The sequence below is a fragment of the Crinia signifera genome, chromosome 5 (genome assembly GCF_055691185.1).
Source record: "Crinia signifera chromosome 5, ASM5569118v1, whole genome shotgun sequence".
NCBI lineage: Eukaryota > Metazoa > Chordata > Amphibia > Anura > Myobatrachidae > Crinia > Crinia signifera.
This window is the reverse complement of record NC_139221.1, coordinates 263,560,632-263,580,722: the sequence shown is the minus strand read 5'-3', so window position 1 is coordinate 263,580,722 and position 20,091 is coordinate 263,560,632. Positions and strand designations below refer to the sequence as shown.

Below are 20,091 nucleotides of genomic sequence, written 5' to 3'. Positions count from 1 at the left end.
TATTTTAAACATAAACATACTGGGGGGGTTTCAAAACATATGTACATTAAGTGTATTCTTAGATATAGCTGGATTATGGCAGAGATTGGTTTACACCGAAGTGTGTAAGGAGAAAAAAATCATAGACATTGATCGAAAAAGCGTTTGGAGCTCCTGCTGCCCTGTGGACCTACGGATGGACCAGGGCCGGCGCTACCCACTCAGCAGCTCCTGCAAAGCAGGGAGGCGCCATGCTGAAAAGGCGCTGTCTCCCTCCCTGCTCTGCTAAAGCTGCCTCAGCCCTCACTGTCACTGCCTCCTGCACGGCGCCCGCAGCGCCTGTCTGACAGCGGGTGGGCGGCAGTATAAAGAGCAGCTCCCTGCTCCGCTAGTGCACACAGCCTGCACGCCGCCCACAGTGCCTATCTGACAGCGGGCGGCAGTATGGAGAGGCTGAGCAGCCCCCTCTTCCTCACGGACACTTGCGCTGAGGCATGTAGCGCTGTCTGTGAATGCCTGGATGACATGTCATGTCCAAATCCGCCCCCTACCCATTGCTCCCTGCACCTGTCAGCTGTCAATCAAATGACTAACAGGCAACAGCGCTGAATCTCCTTCCTTCCCTCTTCTCAGTGTGCTGTGCCAGTGCCACTGCCAGTCCTCAACACTCCGCCCCCTCTATCTCCTGCCTTCTTCCACCTCCTCCTTCTCTACCCTCCTTTTCCCCTCAGTCACGAGATGGGTGTAATGGCGTTCTCAGCGTCCTGCCTAGGCATATAGAAGAGGAGGGACTGCACAAGAGTTAAACAGCAAAAGAACCATGAGTCTTTTATTATATATGTTTATAACACATTTTTTAATAATTGAAGATTTTTTTTATATTAATTTAGACACTTTTTAAATAATGGGAGGGGTTATGTGCCTAAAGGTGGCCATACACGCTGCAATAGCAGTGTGTGATGCGATGTGCGCTCCTGCGGGCATCGCATCGCACAGTACAAAAAGTATGTGCTGTACATACTTTTTGTACTGCTTTCGGATCGCATTGCACACACATTGCATGCATGCCGTGTGATAGGATGCGAACTAGCCCATAACGTATGCGATTCTCGCAGCATGTATGGGCACCTTTAGTGCCTGCAACATTTTGCGGACACACCACTATGATGTACATGCACCCGAGATCCTCCATAGGATCGCATTTTACATACGCTCCCACAATCAGGCTGCAGCTTGTTGCAATGGCAATGTGAAAGGGCGCAAAATTTATGGTTTGCAGGAGGGCGCCGGACACCCTAGCACCGGCCCTGGGATGGACTCTGGACTGGTTACCCTGTTTGCCTGAGTGTGGAGGTGGAACACGGGTATTCACTTCCTATACCATGCGCATTTGAGAACTCACTGTACACAGTTCTCCACGATTTTGGGTAATTGGCCATTGCTTATCTTATGTTTCATGTGTATGTTGTTTAAATGTTCAGTACTTGTGTATTATCACGGCGCCCATCGCATCGCATACCAAAAGGCATGCGATGGTATGCGATACGACGCGATATCGCGCGCTGTTGTTCAATGTCATACAATTTTAAAATTGTATGACATTGTATATGGCACAGTGTCGGAACTTATGTAGTTTTGCACTTTGAGGAGCAAAACTACATTTTTGGGCTCTCCTCTTCCACTCCAAACCAAGTTCACAATATGCCACATAGCAGTGGGTGGCAGAAGTGGGCCCCTTAGTCTTCAGGGGCCCCGGTGCAATGCACCTGCTGCACCAATGGTAGTTCCGTCTCTGATATGGCATACAATGCCATACAATGCGATGCGATTAAAAATTGTATAAGCACCCTAATGGGTGCGTACAATGTTAAATGCATCCCCACGCGACCCCCCACTATAAACGTGAACCCGAAGCGTGGCGAGCGCAGCGAGCCCACGAGGGGCGGTGGTACGCGTCCTACGACCTTTTCATACCCCCACTATCCACGTCGGCGTGGAGTTGATCTTATAAAGTGTGTCGAGCGCAGCGAGCCACCGAGCCCGAAGCGTGACGAGCGCAGCCACACTTTATAAAATCAACTCCACGCCGACATGGATAGAGGGGGTATGAAAAGGTTGTAGGACGCGTACCGCCGCCCCTCGCGGGCTCGCTGTGATCACCACGCTTCGGGTTCACGTTTATAGTGGGGGGGTGGCGTGGGGGTGCATTTAACATTGTAAGCACCCATTTGGGTGCTTATACGATTTTTTATCGAATAGGGGGCTAAAATCGCGTCGCATCGCATGCCATCGGGTGCATGGCATGCGATGCAATGAAAACATTGCGCGATCAATATCGGGGGCGCCGTGATAATACACAAGTACCAAATGTTCAAATAAAATGCTATTATTCTATGGACCATTTCTCTATTCATTTTATGGTACCTTGGAATAACATTTGGAGTACAATAGCCTCATCCTGGTTGGTCTAGTGGAGCTATTGGCTGATACTTGGTTTGCTATTCGGTACGGAGAAGAGAAGACGAAGAGAAGAAGATATGGTATAGTGCAGTGGTAGCCAACCCTAGCCCTCAAGAGCTACCAACAGTTCACATTTTCCAGACAACCTAGCTGCTGCACAGCTGCACTCATTAATCGCTGACACATTTTAAAAGATCCACAGATGGAGCTAATTAGTTCACTTGTGATTCTGTGAGGAGACCTGCAAAACATGCACTGTTGGTAGCTCTCGAGGACTAGGGTTGGCTACCACTGGTATAGTGCATTTTTTTATTACAGAGAAGAGGATTGTCCCTTCATCAATAGGGACGTACTATTCCATCAGTGGCGCCATTGGAGGGAACATATTGATCTTCTTGTTTATACTGTTTATGGTTATTTAGGGATACCATTTAAGTGTACCTTCCTTCAGGCTGCCTAGGTGCACAGATAGATTTATCTCACTCTCTTTTGCATTTATTCTTGACTTGCTTTACTGGGAGCTGTTAGAGGCTATCCCACTATGCAGTCAATAAAAAAAATAAAAAAATTGTGGGGTATTTTTAGAAAACATATTAGCAAATTAACAGATTTAAAAAAAGCCTCTAATCCAGCAGCTATGACAATTTATGTATGATGAATATTATGATGAACTGTCAATAACACATCCCTGGTGGTCTAGTGCTATCTTAATTTTTCCTGGCGGCTGCAGGTGCAGCATCCTCTTCTCTTGGGTTCCTGGCATCAAGTGAGGAGGCGTTTTTGTGGCAATGTCTTCTCAGCTGTATTCCGGTGAGTTTTAAACCCCTTGACCCTAACCCTAATCCTTACCATTAACCCTTCCCAGTTCAGGTATCGACACTGAGAACATGTCAACATTGTGAACAAGATGACATACTGTAAATAGTACCTGTCAAAAGTTTAAATCAAGAATGTCGACTGGTGTTGACATGGTTACTATCGACCTTTTGACCAGATACAACTATGGGTGGCAGACATCATCGATGAACATTTACTCCAGCTTTTCCCAGCTGGCAATTGATATAGTTAATGACAGGCATCCACAGTATGCATTTCCGTGCTTGTCTGCATCTGTTCACAACTACATATTGCATATTGGAATGCTCAGTGACAGACACAACACTAAAATAACACTAAAATATTCTGCTTACAAATCAGAAGTAAATGACATTACATTTCAAATTAATAAAATATATTGCAATTATAGTGCTTTGTTATATTTTATTCAAAGACATCCTAGAGGGTAGAGACAGGAGGAACAAGAAAAAACTGAAGCCTAGAGCACTGCAATTCAATTTACACCTACAGTGTTTCAAGTAGGTGCTACATTTAAAATTGTTTCCAGTTAGATTATTTGCACTTATACCAGCGCTAGACAAAAAAAAAAAAAAAATCATACAAAAAAAAAAAAAACACTACTTAATTACTACTGTTGTAAAAAATAAAATTAATTTAGATTCTTACTGTAAAACAGGGATGGGGAACCTTCGGCCCTCCAGCTGTTGAACTGCAATTCCCAGCATGCCCTGCTACAGTTTTGCAATTTGGTCATACTAAAACTGTTGCAGGGCATGCTGGGATGTGTAGTTCAACAACAGCTGGAGGGCCAAAGGTTCCCCATCCCTGCTGTAAAGGAATAGTAAAACCTATGTAAGTAATTTATATATTTTGCCTAATTAATTTGCTAAATATGCAGAAATGGATGTTGGGCATATGTAGTCAGTGATCAAAGTGATCAAAGTGGAATTGTAGCACTACACCACAGCTCCCCTAACTGCACTACACCACAGCTTTCCTTTCAGCACTACATCACAGCTCTCCTTATAGCACTACACCACATATCTCCACTATACCACAGCTCTCTGGACACCAATACACCACTTCTCCCCTCATAATACTACTCTACAGCTCTCTGCATAACACTACACCACAGCTCCCCTCATGGCACTACACGACAGCTTTCCTTACAGCACTACATCACAGCTCTCCTTACAGAGCTACACCACAACTCTCTGCATACCACTACACTACATGTCCTCTCACCACACTACACCAACTCTCTCCATTACACCTCAGCTCTCTGGACACCATTACACCACTTCTTCCCTGCGAGGACTTATGTGTACCAACCAAGCAAATCCGATCCTTTAACAACAACAAGCCATGGTTCGGTAGCCAGCTCAGGAAACTCCGCCGAGCCAAGGAGGTGGCATACAGCAGCGGGGACAGGACACAGTACAAAGAAGCCAGGAACTCCTTGACTCGGGGTATCAAACTTGCAAAAAGGGAATATACAAACAAGCTGACACACAACCTCACAGCAAAGGACCCTGCGGCAGTATGGAAGGGCATGCAAAACATAACAAATTACAAGAAAGCCCAAACACAGTCTGAAACCAGCCATGAACTTGCAGAAGACCTGAACAAGTTCTACTGCAGATTTGAGCAGGCCATACCTCCCCCACTCCATCCCAAAGACCACCACACCCAGGCCCTCCACTTGGACCAAGGCGAGGTAGAAGCAGTACTCAAAAGAATAAAACCTAAGAAGGCTGCAGGACCGGATGGTGTGTCACCATCCAGCCTTAGGACCTGTGCAGCTCAGCTCGCCCCCATCTTCACAACGATATTCAACTCCTCCCTGGACTTGTGCAAGGTTCCTGCCTGCTTCAAACGCTCTATCATCATCCCGGTCCCTAAGAAAACACCCACGAAGGACCTAAATGACTTCAGGCCAATTGCACTAACCTCAGTGGCCATGAAAGCATTTGAAAGACTAGTACTGAAGCACCTGAAAGAAGTGACAAACTCTCACCTTGACCCCATGCAGTTTGCCTACCGGGCGAACAGAAGTGTAGAGGATGCGGTCAACCTCGAGCTGCACCATATTTTACAACACCTCGACCACCAAGGCACCTATGCAAGAGTCCTATTCGTGGACTTCAGCTCAGCATTTAATACTATCGTTCCCAGCATCCTGCAGCCAAAACTCCTCTCCTTAGGAGTCCCAGGATCAACATGCTCATGGATAGTGGACTTTCTAACAGCAAGGGAACAGGTGGTCAAAGCCGGCGCCTTCTCGTCCAGCACACGAACAATCAGTACTGGAGCCCCCCAAGGATGCGTCCTCTCCCCTCTGCTCTTCTCTCTCTACACGAATGACTGCACCTCAGCTGAGCAGTCAGTGAAAATCATCAAATTCGCAGATGACACCACTATCATCGGCCTAATCAAGGATAGTGACGAGACCGCGTACAGGCATGCAGTGGAGAAGCTGACACAGTGGTGCAGCAGCAACAACCTCAATCTAAACCCCACCAAAACAGTTGAGATGGTGGTCGACTACAGGAAAAAAACAAATGCACTAGCCCCGCTAACAATAGCCAACGCAGTGGTGTCGCGGGTTGATTCCTTCAAATTCCTTGGGACAACCATGTCCAGTGACCTAAGATGGGGATTAAACATAACCACAAACATCAAAAAGGCCCAACAGCGCCTGTTCTTCCTGAGGCAACTCAGGAAATTCAACATCCCAAAGGAGCTGCTGTGCGTATTTTACACCGCCATCGTGGAGTCTGTCTTATGTTCCTCGATCACAATCTGGTACGGTGGCGCAAGCGAGAACGACAAACAAAAACTGCAGAGGGTAGTGAAGACTGCGGAAAGGATCATAGGGACCGACCTCCCCCCGATAAGGGATCTGTTCTCATCCAGGGTAAGGAAACGTGCTGAGAAGATTGCAAACGACAAGCTGCATCCCGGTCACAACCTGTTCGACATCCTACCATCCAGAAGACGGTTCAGGTCCATCCCCGTCAAAACGTCCAGATCAGCAAGAAGCTTCTTTCCGTTAGCCGTCCATCACCTGAACAATCCAACCAAAGCGAATGCAATCCCAATATCAACAGCCAAACGTGTCACTACTTGGCGACCTGACCACCATAGTCGTAGCTAGAAATTAAATGCTTGTAATGTCTTTATGTAATATATGTAATGTCTCCCTCCCCCCTTTTCATCCCTGCTTGATGCTGCACTGTAATCCACAAAAAATTCCTAGTGTGCGCAAGCACACATGGCCAATAAAGTTGATTCTATAACACTACACGATAGCTCTCTGCATACCACTACATCACAACTCTCCTCTCCACACTAAACAGCTCTCTACTACACCACAGCTCTCTGTACCCACAGCAATTCTGATAAAGGAGACTCCACTAATTGTCGGCTACAGTGCCACCTTCTAGCACGGTACGTTCCTGTTTTGCACTATGGGTGAGATTTAATAGGATGAGAGATTCAGAAAGTGAGAGATTTGGGAAGAAATCTCCAGTTTTTTTAAAGCGGCAATCATTAACACTGCAAAACCAGTTTGATTTTTAAGTTTAAATAATTGCCGCTTTAAAAAAACTGGAGATTTCTTCCCAAACCTCTCACTTTCTGAATCTCTCATGCTATTAAATCTCACCTTATAACTTTAATTGACTATAGTTCCCTTTCCTCCCTTTTTCTCACATATCTATCGCTTTTACACGTAATTCCTGTTAACGAAAGAAAAGTAATAATATCACCAAAAATGGTTGTTGCATATTGTTACTTTCTAAAGTAAGTCAACCTTTACAAGTGTGGGAACCTTACGTTCAGATGACCTACAGCCATTCAGGGAGAGGTGCGGTTAACATTCTGGCCACTGGGATACTGGCAGTCAGGAGACCAACATTGGAATCTCGACTACAACTACAGCGATGTAATCCTGACATAGCTGAAGATGACAATTCCAGAATCCCTACTGCTGGCTGTCACACTAGATGGGATTTGAGGGTCCTCCTCTGGTTGACGGCTTGGAGCAGGTGTAGTAGAAGCGGTGAAAAAGTTAGCAGGTCTGATATACTGCCTTTGCATTAACCGATCTAGAGTGGAGGTTTACATTTCGCTGCGTATGACAATCAGGTAAAGACCCCCACTAGGAATGCTAGATTAGTAAATGTTGGCAGAACAGAAGGCCTGATCTCTGGAATAACTGAAAGTTTCACTGTGACTCTATGATAATAAGGCCAGATCCCGGGACACCGTAAAACTGAGACTTGTACATGGTTTCGGTGATAATAAAGCTGATAGCAGGTGCTCCAGAATGACTCAAGTCTTGCAAAAGATTTAGGGGCAGATGTATTAAGCCTGGAGAAGAGATAAACTGGAGATAAAGTGAAAGGAGATAAAGCACCAGCCAATGAACTGTGCTTAAAAATGACAGTTGGGAGTTGATTGGCTGGTGCTTTATCTCCTTTCACTTTATCTCCACTTTATCTCCAGTTTATCTCTTCTCCAGGCTTAATACATCTGCCCCTTAGAATGAAGAGAGTTCAGAGAGAACCGAACAAGAGAGTTCCCAAATGCTATGGCTATAGAGGAGGTTGTTCCAGCAAGGGAGACATCCTGTGAGCCATTTGAGAACCCCTGGACATGATGCATTGGACAGAGCAGACAGCAGTGGGCAGATAGGGGACTATTGGCCATGGAGTGTCATATTACACAATCCAAGATGGCAGCGTCCAACTAGGGAACCGGCAGAGAAATTTCCGCTGGACCCATCAGAGAACAAGCACATACCTGCGACCCAAGCCCGCCGGACGCTGCTAGCCAGGCGGGAGAGCTGGCACATCGGGACAGGTGTTCAATATTGCACAAATACAGGCTATTTTTTATTGTTCGAAAAAGGACGCACGATTGTGCCATAATACATGGGATTGCAACTCCAACAGCTGCTTATCTTGAATAGCCCCATAAATTACCGCTGCTAATAGGATTCCAGCCTTAGGCTTAGATCCCTAAGTGACAATAGGCCTTATTCACAAGCATTTTATCAATGAATTTTGCTGGATGCTTAGAGCTGATATGAACATGTCTTCACATAGCTTTTTGATCTGTGTACATTTTTGGTCCCACTAGGATGCAAGGAAAGCAGCTACTATAAGCCACACACATACACACACAAACACACACACAGCAATTCTGGCATGTTTTTTCCTACACTTTTTGGGGCCGTTTTAGGATTGATCGTAGCAATACGAAGTTGGCCCCAGTCCCGATGGTCGAGGTTTTCACATATGCATTTCTAGACATATGCAAACCCCAGCACTGAACGGCTTCGGCAAGTTACACATTCATCAGGTCGTTCCTTCCGGGGCGGTGGACCATGTGAACCCCCAGTGTTTTATGGGCATCCCCATGAAAACGCTGGACGTTCCCATGGGAACGCAGGTGGGCCGATGCCCCCTCTTCGACAGACCCCTACGGAAATAAAAAGTCAGTTCGGTGAGCAGCCTTTCAGGGCTTGCTTTGTCCATTCCGTGACATGTCTATTATGTTCTAGATTTGATGCTTATTTTTGTATTATTGCACTTGCTTTTGGAATATTTTGTATTATACCTTTACTTATTCTGTATTTTATGGGTGGGTTCTGCAGAATAAGAATACATTTTAGTATTTACTGAGCTAAAGGAGTTAAAATAAATGACTGAAGAAAATCAGGCTCAAATTTCTCTGAAAAATTCTAATATGCAAAGAGTGTCAAAATAAAAGGTGCTATATTGCTACAACTGAATCTGATAAGATTGGAGACTACTGTATATTACAAAAAAATGGAATATCGTTAACATACAAGCAAATGCAAAACAGAATAAAAAAAAACTTCTATGGGATAATAAAATTCAACAACTTCGTTCCCCAAGACAGAAAACTTAATGCAGACTATAAACCACCCTATTGCAGAAGTTATCTGGTAAAAATACAAGAGGAGTACTGTAGGATCATACAAATTGATGGCCAACGACTCTGGAAAATGTTTGGACCATCCAGTTCTATATTTGGAGCTATTGCCTTTTCTAAGGAAATATTTCTGTATGTGACTATCTTACAAATCAGCTTCTAGCTATAATTTGTCAAGTACATTTCTAAATAATGATAGGTAGAAGCTGATTGGAATCCCAACAGGGCCAGGTAACTTTAAGTATACTTAATTTCTCCCTCCCCCACTATAACTCTAACCCTCCCTCTCCGCAGCCTAAATCTCCTTTTCTGCAGCCTAACCCTCCCCACTAGTGCCTAACACTAACCAGCCTGCCACCAAAAGCTAACCCTTCCTGCCATGCAGCCTAACCCCCTCTTCTAGGTGCCTAACTCTCCCTCCTCACAGCCTAATCCTAATTCCCCCCCCCCCATACATACATACATACACACACACACACACACACACACACCTATTGACTAAACAAACCCCTCATTTCTCCCTTCCAGCCTAACCTGCCACATATTTACATTCAGACTCCAGCAGGAATACCTTTAGCCCTACATTACTCCCAATGAATGGACAGTTATGGTATAAAGAGTGGACAGTGCACCCTTTGTCTCTGTCGATCTTGTCCATGTATACCATATGATGTTGACGTATTGACTGGAAAACTAGACATTCTCAATCTATTGACCGGACACTGACTTGCATTATCTGCAATATCTGCAGTCCCAGAGACCATGCCTCATCTCTGTTATATTGTCTATTCATGGATCAAAACTGAACAGTTCAGAGTATACATTTAAATGAATTAAGAGGGTTTGCATCTTACCTGGACAGGGTAATTTCCCAGCATCCACCAACCCAGAGATTGCTATTACATTGGTGGTTTAACAGCCATGAATGACAAGAAGGTACACATAAAGAGGCTTCACAGTTATGCCGATTCTGCTGTATGTATATCACCTTTATAGCCTCCATTTATACCCCTTTCACACCGCAACTAAATACCAGGTACAAGCCAGTAGTGCGGTGTGAAAGGGGTCACCGTGTACCGAAAAAGGTAGCAACACGGCAAAATGAACCGGTAAAAAAGCGGTCCTTACCGGTTTGTTGCCCTGTTGCTTGGTGGTGTGAATGAGTTAAATGGATCGACCAACCCGTTTCCCGTTCACACTATGGAGGAGGCAGTGCTTGGAGCAGCGCCAGCACTAAGCGCTGCCAACTCCCCTGCCCCCGATGACGTGCCGACTCCCTGCCGCGCCCCCCTTGCCGGGTCGCTGTGGGGATTTGAACATCCCAAAATGAAGGTTCACATCGGGACTGACCTGTTTCAAAGTCCCGATGCAAACCTTCATTTTGCAATGTGAAAGATTACCTACAGTACATTTTTTAAATTTACTTGAACAATGCCTCAATCTGTGAATTCATCTTACATGTTTATTGGAAATGTTTTTTTTTTCAGCACAAAAGGCTAAATTTAGATTTAAACATTTAAGAAAAGTATTATTTGTATGACATCTCAGTGTAATAATTCATATTTTACCTGACAGCATGTTATCATTCTTTATTGAAGGAAACTTCAGGGTCATTTCATGCTTGTGCCTGTGAATCATCAAGTGATCCTCAGTGGGGAATCGCTATAAAAGAAGAAAAGCATAAATGTGTAACAAACCCTTGCCAGAGAATTTCAATACTACTGTATAAAATACTATTCTTGAAAAGTAACGCAATCCCTGATTCTATGATACGATTAAGTGACTAGGAATTGCTTACACTAAGCATTTACTTACAGAATGAAGACTAAACTGATTATCTAATTGTTATATAAACAGGTATAAACAATAACAAGGGGACAGCCATCCGCAGAATTAGTGGACTGAGGTCATGGCTGGTGTTTGGTTGCCCCCATTACATATCGTGAATGGGGGGAGGCCAGCATCATCTATTTTTTGGGAATGTGGCGCTTGACTATAACACTGAACCACTGATGTAAAGCAAAGGTTCCCAAACTTGGTCCTTGTGGTGCACAACAGTTCATGTTTTCCAGGTCACCTGTAGATATTTAAAATGAGAATGTTGATGATACACAGTGCACCTGCTGGGTGACCTGGAAAACATGAACTGTTAGTTCTCCTTGAGGACTGAGTGGGTAAAATGTAAAATGGTCATTATATCGGAGAAGCAGAATCGGCACCAACACTTGTCCCCCTTGCATGAAGGAGAAGAAGTGTGGCAAGCGACAAGTTTGCCTCTGTCATTTATTGGTGCTACTATATACAAAATGGCATGCCGATAGCAGGGGAAATGTATGACTGGACAGCACTGCTGACCGCTCTGTCACCTGCAGCTCGATATCAACAACTGTTCGATATCAAAAAGCTGTTCCTGACTGCAGCGTCTGTCAGCTCCTGGCTGCACAGAATATATTGCAAGACTCCCAAGATTTTGTGCATGCCCAGTGTGCTGGTCGGGGGGGAGAGGTGCATCAGAGCTGTAGGGACCTGGCAGTGATCGATGGAGGAGGGTTTCATTGTATTGAGGCTACTTACTTTGTCAAAGTATAAAGGTGAAGCGGAAAATCTTATACTCTTCTTATTATGCATTTACCCCTGAGTTTAGGAACCACAGTAGAGGATGCACAGTGCATGCCTGCAGAGCACTGTCACGACCACACAGCACTGATCACAGATTCTCCACTTATTATAATAGGATCTTGATCATTTTAAGCCCCAGGCCCATGCTGCACTTTAGCTGGCATTAGCAATGCCACCCTCACCTCACCAACCACCATGATGCAGCCTCACCCAGCTGGCCTGTGGTTCCAAAACGCACTGCTGTATAAAATAAATGACATGTATCCAATTTGTTTAATTACACAGTTATAAAGCATTAACATTTGTATGCAAATAATAAGTAAAAATAGGAAGTATGTATGGATATTACTAGTAAAAAAGGAACGTGTTTGCCTTTCCAGGATCAACTACATAATTATATACAGTATGAAACATTATCCCAGATAAGCTGTACAATATGGGCTCATTGAAATAATAAATTAGCCATATTGACATTTTGTAGAACAAGCTCCTGAGTATCAATCTGCCACAACTACTTAACATGATTGTTTTTAGCAGTGTTTATGTAATGCTAATCCTTTCTCCTGATGACTACAACAAATCACTCGGAGAGGACCAAGCTATGAGGTCACTATTGATTGGAAAACAATAGCCAGACGCAGTCAGTCAAGCATCAGCACGATGCTCAGCAAAAGATAATACATGAATTACATTTCATTTAATACTACACTTAGTTGTGATGTTTCAGCTCTCCTTACAGTGCCCTATTGCCTATGTACAATGGAAGCAGATACTTCAACCCAGTAGTCATGAGACTACAACTTATCAATGTACTAGGAAACACTGACATCTCCAATACATATGAATATAAAACACAAGGGATGATAATATATGTCACCGCTCTTGTTCACATTATGAGGCAGAGTTTAAGTTGGGCAGATATCTATGCACGGCAGGTTCTTGAATATAGTTCAGAAGCAAATGCAAATTGAAACCTTTCTTCCGCGTCTTCCCTATTCTGAGTCCTATAGAACTCGGCCATATCTGTCTTTCTGTGAAACTGTCTATTTTTGCAAATGGAACCGCCACTGTCTTATGGGAGTGTCATGGGAGTTTGTTGGGCATGTATCAAATATGTGATGTAGAGTCAGGCATACAGAGACTGGAAGCCTGTTTGACCTTGCATGGAGCTGGTAGGAGTGCATATACTATAATGATGACTGTGGAGGATGGTGTAAAATCAGTAGGTGGCAAAGCTTTCCAACTGCCTACACATGAACACCTGCATTAGCCTATGGATTTTCACATTAGAATAAAATAGAGGGAACAAAAATATCATCCATTTCCGATGTCAATTGGACAGTAGGAAAACGTCCGATGGACTGTTAAAAAATGCCAGCAGATTAGACACTCCAGCTGGCGTTTTCGACAATGCAGAATCAGCTTTTGAAAAACTAGAATCTGCATGCCTTCAATGTGGTCAGAAATGGGCCCATTGAATAGATGTGTGCCGATTGCTATAAAGTTGCACACACACTGTAGAGGTAAATCAGGCTTCTGCAACTCCAGGCACTTTGTGTGCAAGTCAGATTCAGCCCTGCCTGTATAAACAGTGAGCATTAAAGAAGAAAACAACCCTAAAATGAGGTAACCTCTCCTTTTCCTGACTTGAATAAAAGGAACTTGGGGTCAATCAGCTCCTAGCTGTCATGTTACCGGTTATGTTTGAAAAATGAGTTAGGAGCTGGACGGTCAGTAGTTTATCTCTCTCCTAGGCTTAATAAAGAGACCCTTTTTATATGGTCACAGAGTTCCTTAATACCTGATACATTTTAAATATATTGATCAAAAGCACTGACCTGTGAGCAGCCAGGAGCATTGCATACAAAGGACCGGTCTTGCTCCAAATTCATCTCTTATTCGTCATACATCTAAAAAGAAAAAAAGAGAGGTGGTCTTAGTTTTCTCATTCTTACATGTCTAAATAAATATTAAACAGAATCATAGATTCTTAAAATCTGTTAATCCAAGGTCTGGGTTATCTAAAAATAGGTAAACAAAGGATGTGAAGGTGTTAATTAGATTTTTTTATATGTGACAACTGTATACATAAATCACTGTAAGACATTCTCTTTCGTATATATAACACTTCATTACACTACTATGTTCTATAAAAATAGGGTAACCTCAAGCCATGTACCTTGCAATCTTTGGTAAACACAAGAGTACACCAGACATGTACCGGACATAATTAGGGCTGTAAGAATGCTTTGATACACTCTGTGCACAAATGCCTCGGTGCACACTCCCTACCTTCAGGCCTACTTGCCTGCACTTCATGTCACCCCTTTATTGTAAGCTCCTTGAAGCAAGGCGCTCTTACCTGCCCCACTTCTCAATTACAGCTCTCTCCTACAGGCAGCACTCTTGTTCCTTCTGATGGGATGTACAAAAGATATCCCACATGCAGATCATGTTCAATTTAATAGGCTTCAGTAACGAAGATGATTAAATTATAAACATTGAACAGGATTTGCGATATCTTTTGTACATCCCATCAGAAGGAACAAGAGTGCCTCCTGCTCTGCAGAATATATACACCATATATATATATATATATATATATATATATATATATATATATTTTGCAACAGATTGGATAAAGGCTAAAGTGACTACAAATACCTATGCAGGAGACGTGTCTTTTTATAATATATAAAAGATTTTATTTAGGTACAATAGTGTGCACAATAGCACTATTTAAAAGAACAAACAGTGGGTATACATAGAAAAACACAATAAACTAAAAATATGCGAGTTACTATAAAAATGGCCTACATAAGATATCGCTATAAAAAAAGGGGATATATATAAAAAACATTTTTTTTAAAGATAGTATAAAGTATAACTTACCTATTTGGGAGGAGTCAGCAGGCAGTACCCAACGTGATTCGTCGCAGAGACTTCATCAGATGCGACGAATTGCGTTGGGTACTGCCTGCTGACTCCTCCCAAATAGGTAAGTTATACTTTATACTATCTTTTAAAAAAATGTTTTTTATATATATATCCCCCTTTTTTATAGCGATATCTTATGTAGGCCATTTTTATAGTAACTCGCATATTTTTAGTTTATTGTGTTTTTCTATGTATACCACTGTTTGTTCTTTTAAATAGTGCTATTGTGCACACTCTTGTACCTAAATAAAATATTTTATATATTATAAAAAGACATGTGTCAGGTCCTCCGGCCGCCGCCGGTTCTGCAGAGCATTGCGCCGCATGCATTACTCACCTGTACGGGCGCTGTACTCCTGGCGGTGCTACACCCGTCACTCAGCGCTTCCCCAACTTGGTGTCACTGGCAGGGACGGTGGTAGGTCCTCTGGGGGTCCGGCTGTTCCCGTGGTCGGCTCCTGGGACAGGCGCCGGCATCTTGCTTGTGGCATTAGGCAGAAGGGAGCAGGGTCTGATATAACCTCTGATTGAAGGTTGGGCCTGTGACATCACTGCCTAGAGGAATAAAAGGCTGGGCCGCCTATCCTCCAATGCTGCTGCTACTTCTGCTTTCTGCTCAGTGTCCTGCTGACAGCCAGTGAGAGTGTACACAGCTCCAGGTCTCCCTGAGTCCTGTTTGCAATCAGAAGCATCTCGTTATCCTTTCAAGTGCCTCCTGAGTTCAGTTTACCTTCCAAGTGTCTCCTGAGTTCCGTTAACCCTTCAAGTGCCTCCTGAGTTCAGTTGACCTTCCAAGTGTCTCCTGAGTTCCGTTAACCCTTCAAGTGCCTCCTGAGTTCCGTTAACCCTTCAAGTGCCTCCTGAGTTCAGTTTACCTTCCAAGTGTCTCCTGAGTTCCGTTAACCCTTCAAGTGCCTCCTGAGTTCCGTTAACCCTTCAAGTGCCTCCTGAGTTCAGTTTATCTTCCAAGTGTCTCCTGAGTTCTGTTAACCCTCCGAGTGTCTCCTGAGTTCTGTTAACCCTCCGAGTGCCTTCTGTGTTCAGCTCACGTTTCAAGTGTCTCCTAAGTTCTATTATTATTTCAAGCGTCTCCTGAGTACAGCTATATCCATCTGTTCCAGCACGCGTCCTAATCTCCTTGGAGGCTCCTGATTGGGGGGCCGCGACCTGCTGGGTGGACGCAGCTAAGTCCAAATCCCCTTGCGGGGGTCCCTGGTGAAAACCGCCACTCAGTTAGACTCCGCGCCTCTGATTAGGAGTATAGCCAAACTCCTTGGAGACTCCTATGAGACGCCAGTATATTCGACCAGCAGTTCTTTCTCCACCATTGGCATCCGTGTCAGAATCCACGCCCCCAGTGGATCCACAACAATCCGTTGTGACAGTTAGCAGCAGCCAAATGGATTCCACACCCGGGGTCGATTTTAATACGGAGCTACTGCAAAGAATTGTGGCCCGCCTGGAAGGCTTGGAGGTCTCCCAAGGTCAGCTAACTCAAGGTCTCCAGGATATTGCTCATCGACAAGAAATAATGCAGGCCTCTGTTTCTCGAGAGGTTCCAGTCCCGCCTGCTCCTGATCCGGTCCGGGTGGTAGCCCTGCCGTCAGCATCACCAGGGCATCTACATCTCTCTGCACCCAGCAAATTCGATGGAACCCCAAAATTGTGCAGGGGTTTCCTCAACCAATGCGATGTACAGTTTTCACTCCTGGCATCAAGCTTCCCGACCGACAAGTCCCGAGTTGCCTACATTGTCTCCCTTTTGTCGGGATCAGCTCTGGACTGGGTATCTCCTCTCTGGGAGAGGGACGATCCACTACTCTCCCAGTATGATGAATTTATAACCCAGTTCCGCAGAATCTTCGATGAACCGGGTCGAGCAACTTCAGCTGCTCAGGACATCATGCGGCTAAGGCAAGGGAATCGTCCAGTCGCACAGTATGTGATCCAGTTCCAGACCCTAGCCTCCGAGGTCGCTTGGAATGAAGAAGCACTAGTATCCGCATTCTGGAGTGGACTCTCGGATAGGTTGAAAGACGACCTAGTGTCCCGTGACCTACCCGTCAAGCTAGATGAACTTATTTCACTTTGCAATAAAATTGACTTGAGGTTCAGAGAGCGTCAGGCGGAGAGATCTCGAGGGGATCGTTACAGGAGCACTCCTCCACCACTACTTCAGGTCTCCTCACCCGCAACAGTCGACGAGCCTATGCAGATAAATCGGGCTTGACTCACTCCCCAAGAGCGACAGCGTCGTTTCCAAGAGAGACTTTGTTTGTACTGCGGACAGGCCGGTCATCAAGTGTCTCAATGTACCCTTCGCACCAGTCGAGTAACCCAGGGCAAAGAGAAAGAGGTAAGATTGGGCCAACTCTCTACCTCCTCCACAATGCCCGATTCCGTCATTGAAGTGCAACTTTCTTTCGCAGGTCAGACGTTGATGATCCAAGCCCTTCTGGACTCCGAAGCTGCCGGGAACTTTATTTCTGCCAATTTTGTTGAATTACATTCTTTACCCATTAAAGCAATTGAAAATCCACTACGTCTGACTGCAGTTGATGGGAGTTACATCCCGAACGGGTTAATTGAGTCTTGTACGACACCGCTGTCACTGGGTATAGGGGCACTCCATCGAGAGAGTATAGAATTTTTTGTTATCCCTCAAACCACTTTTCCTTTGGTTTTGGGTCTGCCGTGGCTTCAGAAACATAATCCACAGATTGACTGGTCAGCTATGCAAATTGTAGCCTGGGGTCCATCTTGCTCTCAAGGTTGTTTAATGAAAGTGGTACCTCTACAGTCAGTTTCCTCTGATAAGAAGAGTCAAATTCCTGCTCCCTATCAGTCCTTTGCTGATGTTTTCAACAAACAAGCAGCTAATATCCTGCCTCCCCATCGCGAGTGGGACTGTCCCATTGATCTGGTTCCAGGAGGGATGCCTCCACGTGGTCGGATATATCCCCTATCCATCCCTGAAACCCAAGCAATGAGTGACTACATCTCCGAGAATCTACAGAAGGGATTCATCCGTCCTTCTTCGTCCCCGGCCGGAGCGGGGTTCTTCTTCGTCAAGAAGAAAGATGGAACCCTAAGACCCTGCATAGACTACCGAGGTCTGAATGATATAACAATAAAAAATAAATACCCATTGCCCCTGATTCCGGAACTCTTTGATCGCATTAAGGGAGCGGTTGTCTTTTCCAAATTAGACTTAAGAGGGTCTTACAATCTCATTCGTATCAGAGAGGGGGACGAGTGGAAAACGGCCTTTAACACCAGGGACGGCCATTACGAATATTTGGTCATGCCGTTCGGCCTCAGCAATGCCCCCGCAGTCTTTCAGAATTTTGTGAATGAAATCTTTAGGGACCTACTGTATCTGTCCGTTGTAGTATATTTGGACAACATCCTCATATTCTCCAAAGATTTAGAGTCCCATCGGTCACAAGTGAAGGAGGTTCTTCAACGACTTCGAAATAATCACCTATATTGTAAACTTGAAAAATGCATCTTTGAGCAAGCCTCCGTACCCTTTCTGGGATACATAATTTCTGGTCAAGGCCTACAAATGGATCCAGAGAAGGTTCAGGCGATTCTAAACTGGACTCAGCCCACTACTCTACGAGCAGTGCAGCGATTCTTAGGATTCGCCAACTACTATCGGAAATTTATCCGCGGTTTCTCCACCATCGTTGCACCCATCACCGCTCTAACTCGGAAGGCAGCCAATCCGGCTGTTTGGTCTGCTCAGGCACTATTCGCTTTCCAACAGTTGAAACAGGCCTTCATCTCTGCTCCTGTTCTCCACCAGCCAGATCTTGCAAGACCTTTTATTTTGGAAGTGGACGCTTCCTCTGAGGCTGTAGGAGCCATTCTGTCTCAAAAATATGAAGATGGGTCCACACATCCATGTGGGTTTTTCTCCCGAAGGTTTTTACCCGCTGAAAAAAATTACGCAATCGGGGAACAGGAACTTCTGGCGATCAAGTTAGCACTTGAGGAGTGGCGATACCTCCTCGAAGGAGCTCAGTTTCCCATCCAGATCTACACGGACCATAAAAACTTGATCTATCTCCGAAACGCCCGATGCCTTAACCCACGACTGGCGAGGTGGGCGATGTTCTTCACCCTCTTCAACTTTAAGCTTTCCTTTCGTCCGGGTTCCCAGAACACTAAAGCAGATGCCTTATCCCGCTCTTGTTCTCCTGATGCTGAGGAGAGACAGCCATATCCTATTCTGGATTCCTCTGTCTTCGCGGCTACCAGAATAGTCAATATTCCAAGAGGCAAGACTTATGTAGGGCCTTCCCTCCGAAAGAAATTACTCCATTGGGCCCACTACTCCAAGTTTTCCGGGCATCCTGGTGCAAGAAAAACCTTAGAATTCCTCCAAAGGAAATATTGGTGGTCAACGATAAGAACCGATGTGCAGGACTTCGTATCTTCATGTCCAGTGTGTGCCCGACATAAAACCTCACGCCAACCCTCTGTAGGGAAACTTCTACCCCTTCCAGTTCCTGCGAAACCATGGACCCATATAGCCATGGATTTCATTACGGATCTACCTCCCTCTAATGGCTACAATACAATATGGGTGGTCATCGACCGTTTTTCCAAAATGGCCCACTTCATCCCTTTGAAGGGACTTCCCAGTGCACCAACTTTGGCACACCTTTTCATAACCCAGATCTTTCGTTTACATGGCTTACCACTTGAAATCATATCTGACCGGGGTGTCCAGTTTGTAGCCCGATTCTGGAGGTCTCTTTGTTCTGTCTTCCAAATTAAATTAAAATTCTCTACAGCCTACCACCCTCAGACCAACGGTCAGACTGAAAGAGTTAATCAGGATTTGGAGAAGTTCATCCGACTCTACCTATCATCCTCACAGGACAATTGGCTTGAAAACCTACCCTGGGCAGAGTTCGCTCACAATAACACCTATCACTCTTCCAGCCGAACCACTCCTTTCTTCACTGTTTATGGGATCAACCCTCGTGTCCCAGACTTTTCCAAACTCCCTGGTAATGAATTACCTGCAGTTCAATCTTCTGTAAAAAAATTTGCAAACATTTGGAAAAATGTACAAAAAGCCTTACAACAGGCCTCCAGTAGGTACAAACTCAGTGCTGATCGGAGAAGAAGTGCTGCTCCATCTTATAAAGTTGGTGATCGTGTCTGGCTATCAACTCGGCATATTCGTCTCAAGGTTCCATCCATGAAATTGGCTCCTCGCTACATTGGACCCTATGTAATCCAAAAAATAATCAATCCTGTAGCCGTTCGGCTGAAGCT

General features: G+C 44.7%; 1 protein-coding gene across 4 annotated transcripts in view; it reads right to left on the bottom strand.

The window, feature by feature from the left end:
- The window catches only part of CREB5 (cAMP responsive element binding protein 5), a 420,873-nt gene that overhangs the window by 326,871 nt on the left and 73,911 nt on the right, over positions 1-20,091 (bottom strand). For all 4 annotated transcript variants that reach the window (XM_083188949.1, XM_083188952.1, XM_083188950.1 and 1 more), the window contains exons 2-3: positions 13,698-13,769; positions 10,809-10,902 (exon numbers count right to left, since the gene is read on the bottom strand). In XM_083188949.1, the coding sequence (XP_083045075.1) occupies positions 10,809-10,902; positions 13,698-13,751 (148 nt within the window). In that variant the 5' untranslated portion in view covers positions 13,752-13,769. The remainder of the gene's footprint in view (positions 1-10,808; positions 10,903-13,697; positions 13,770-20,091) is intronic.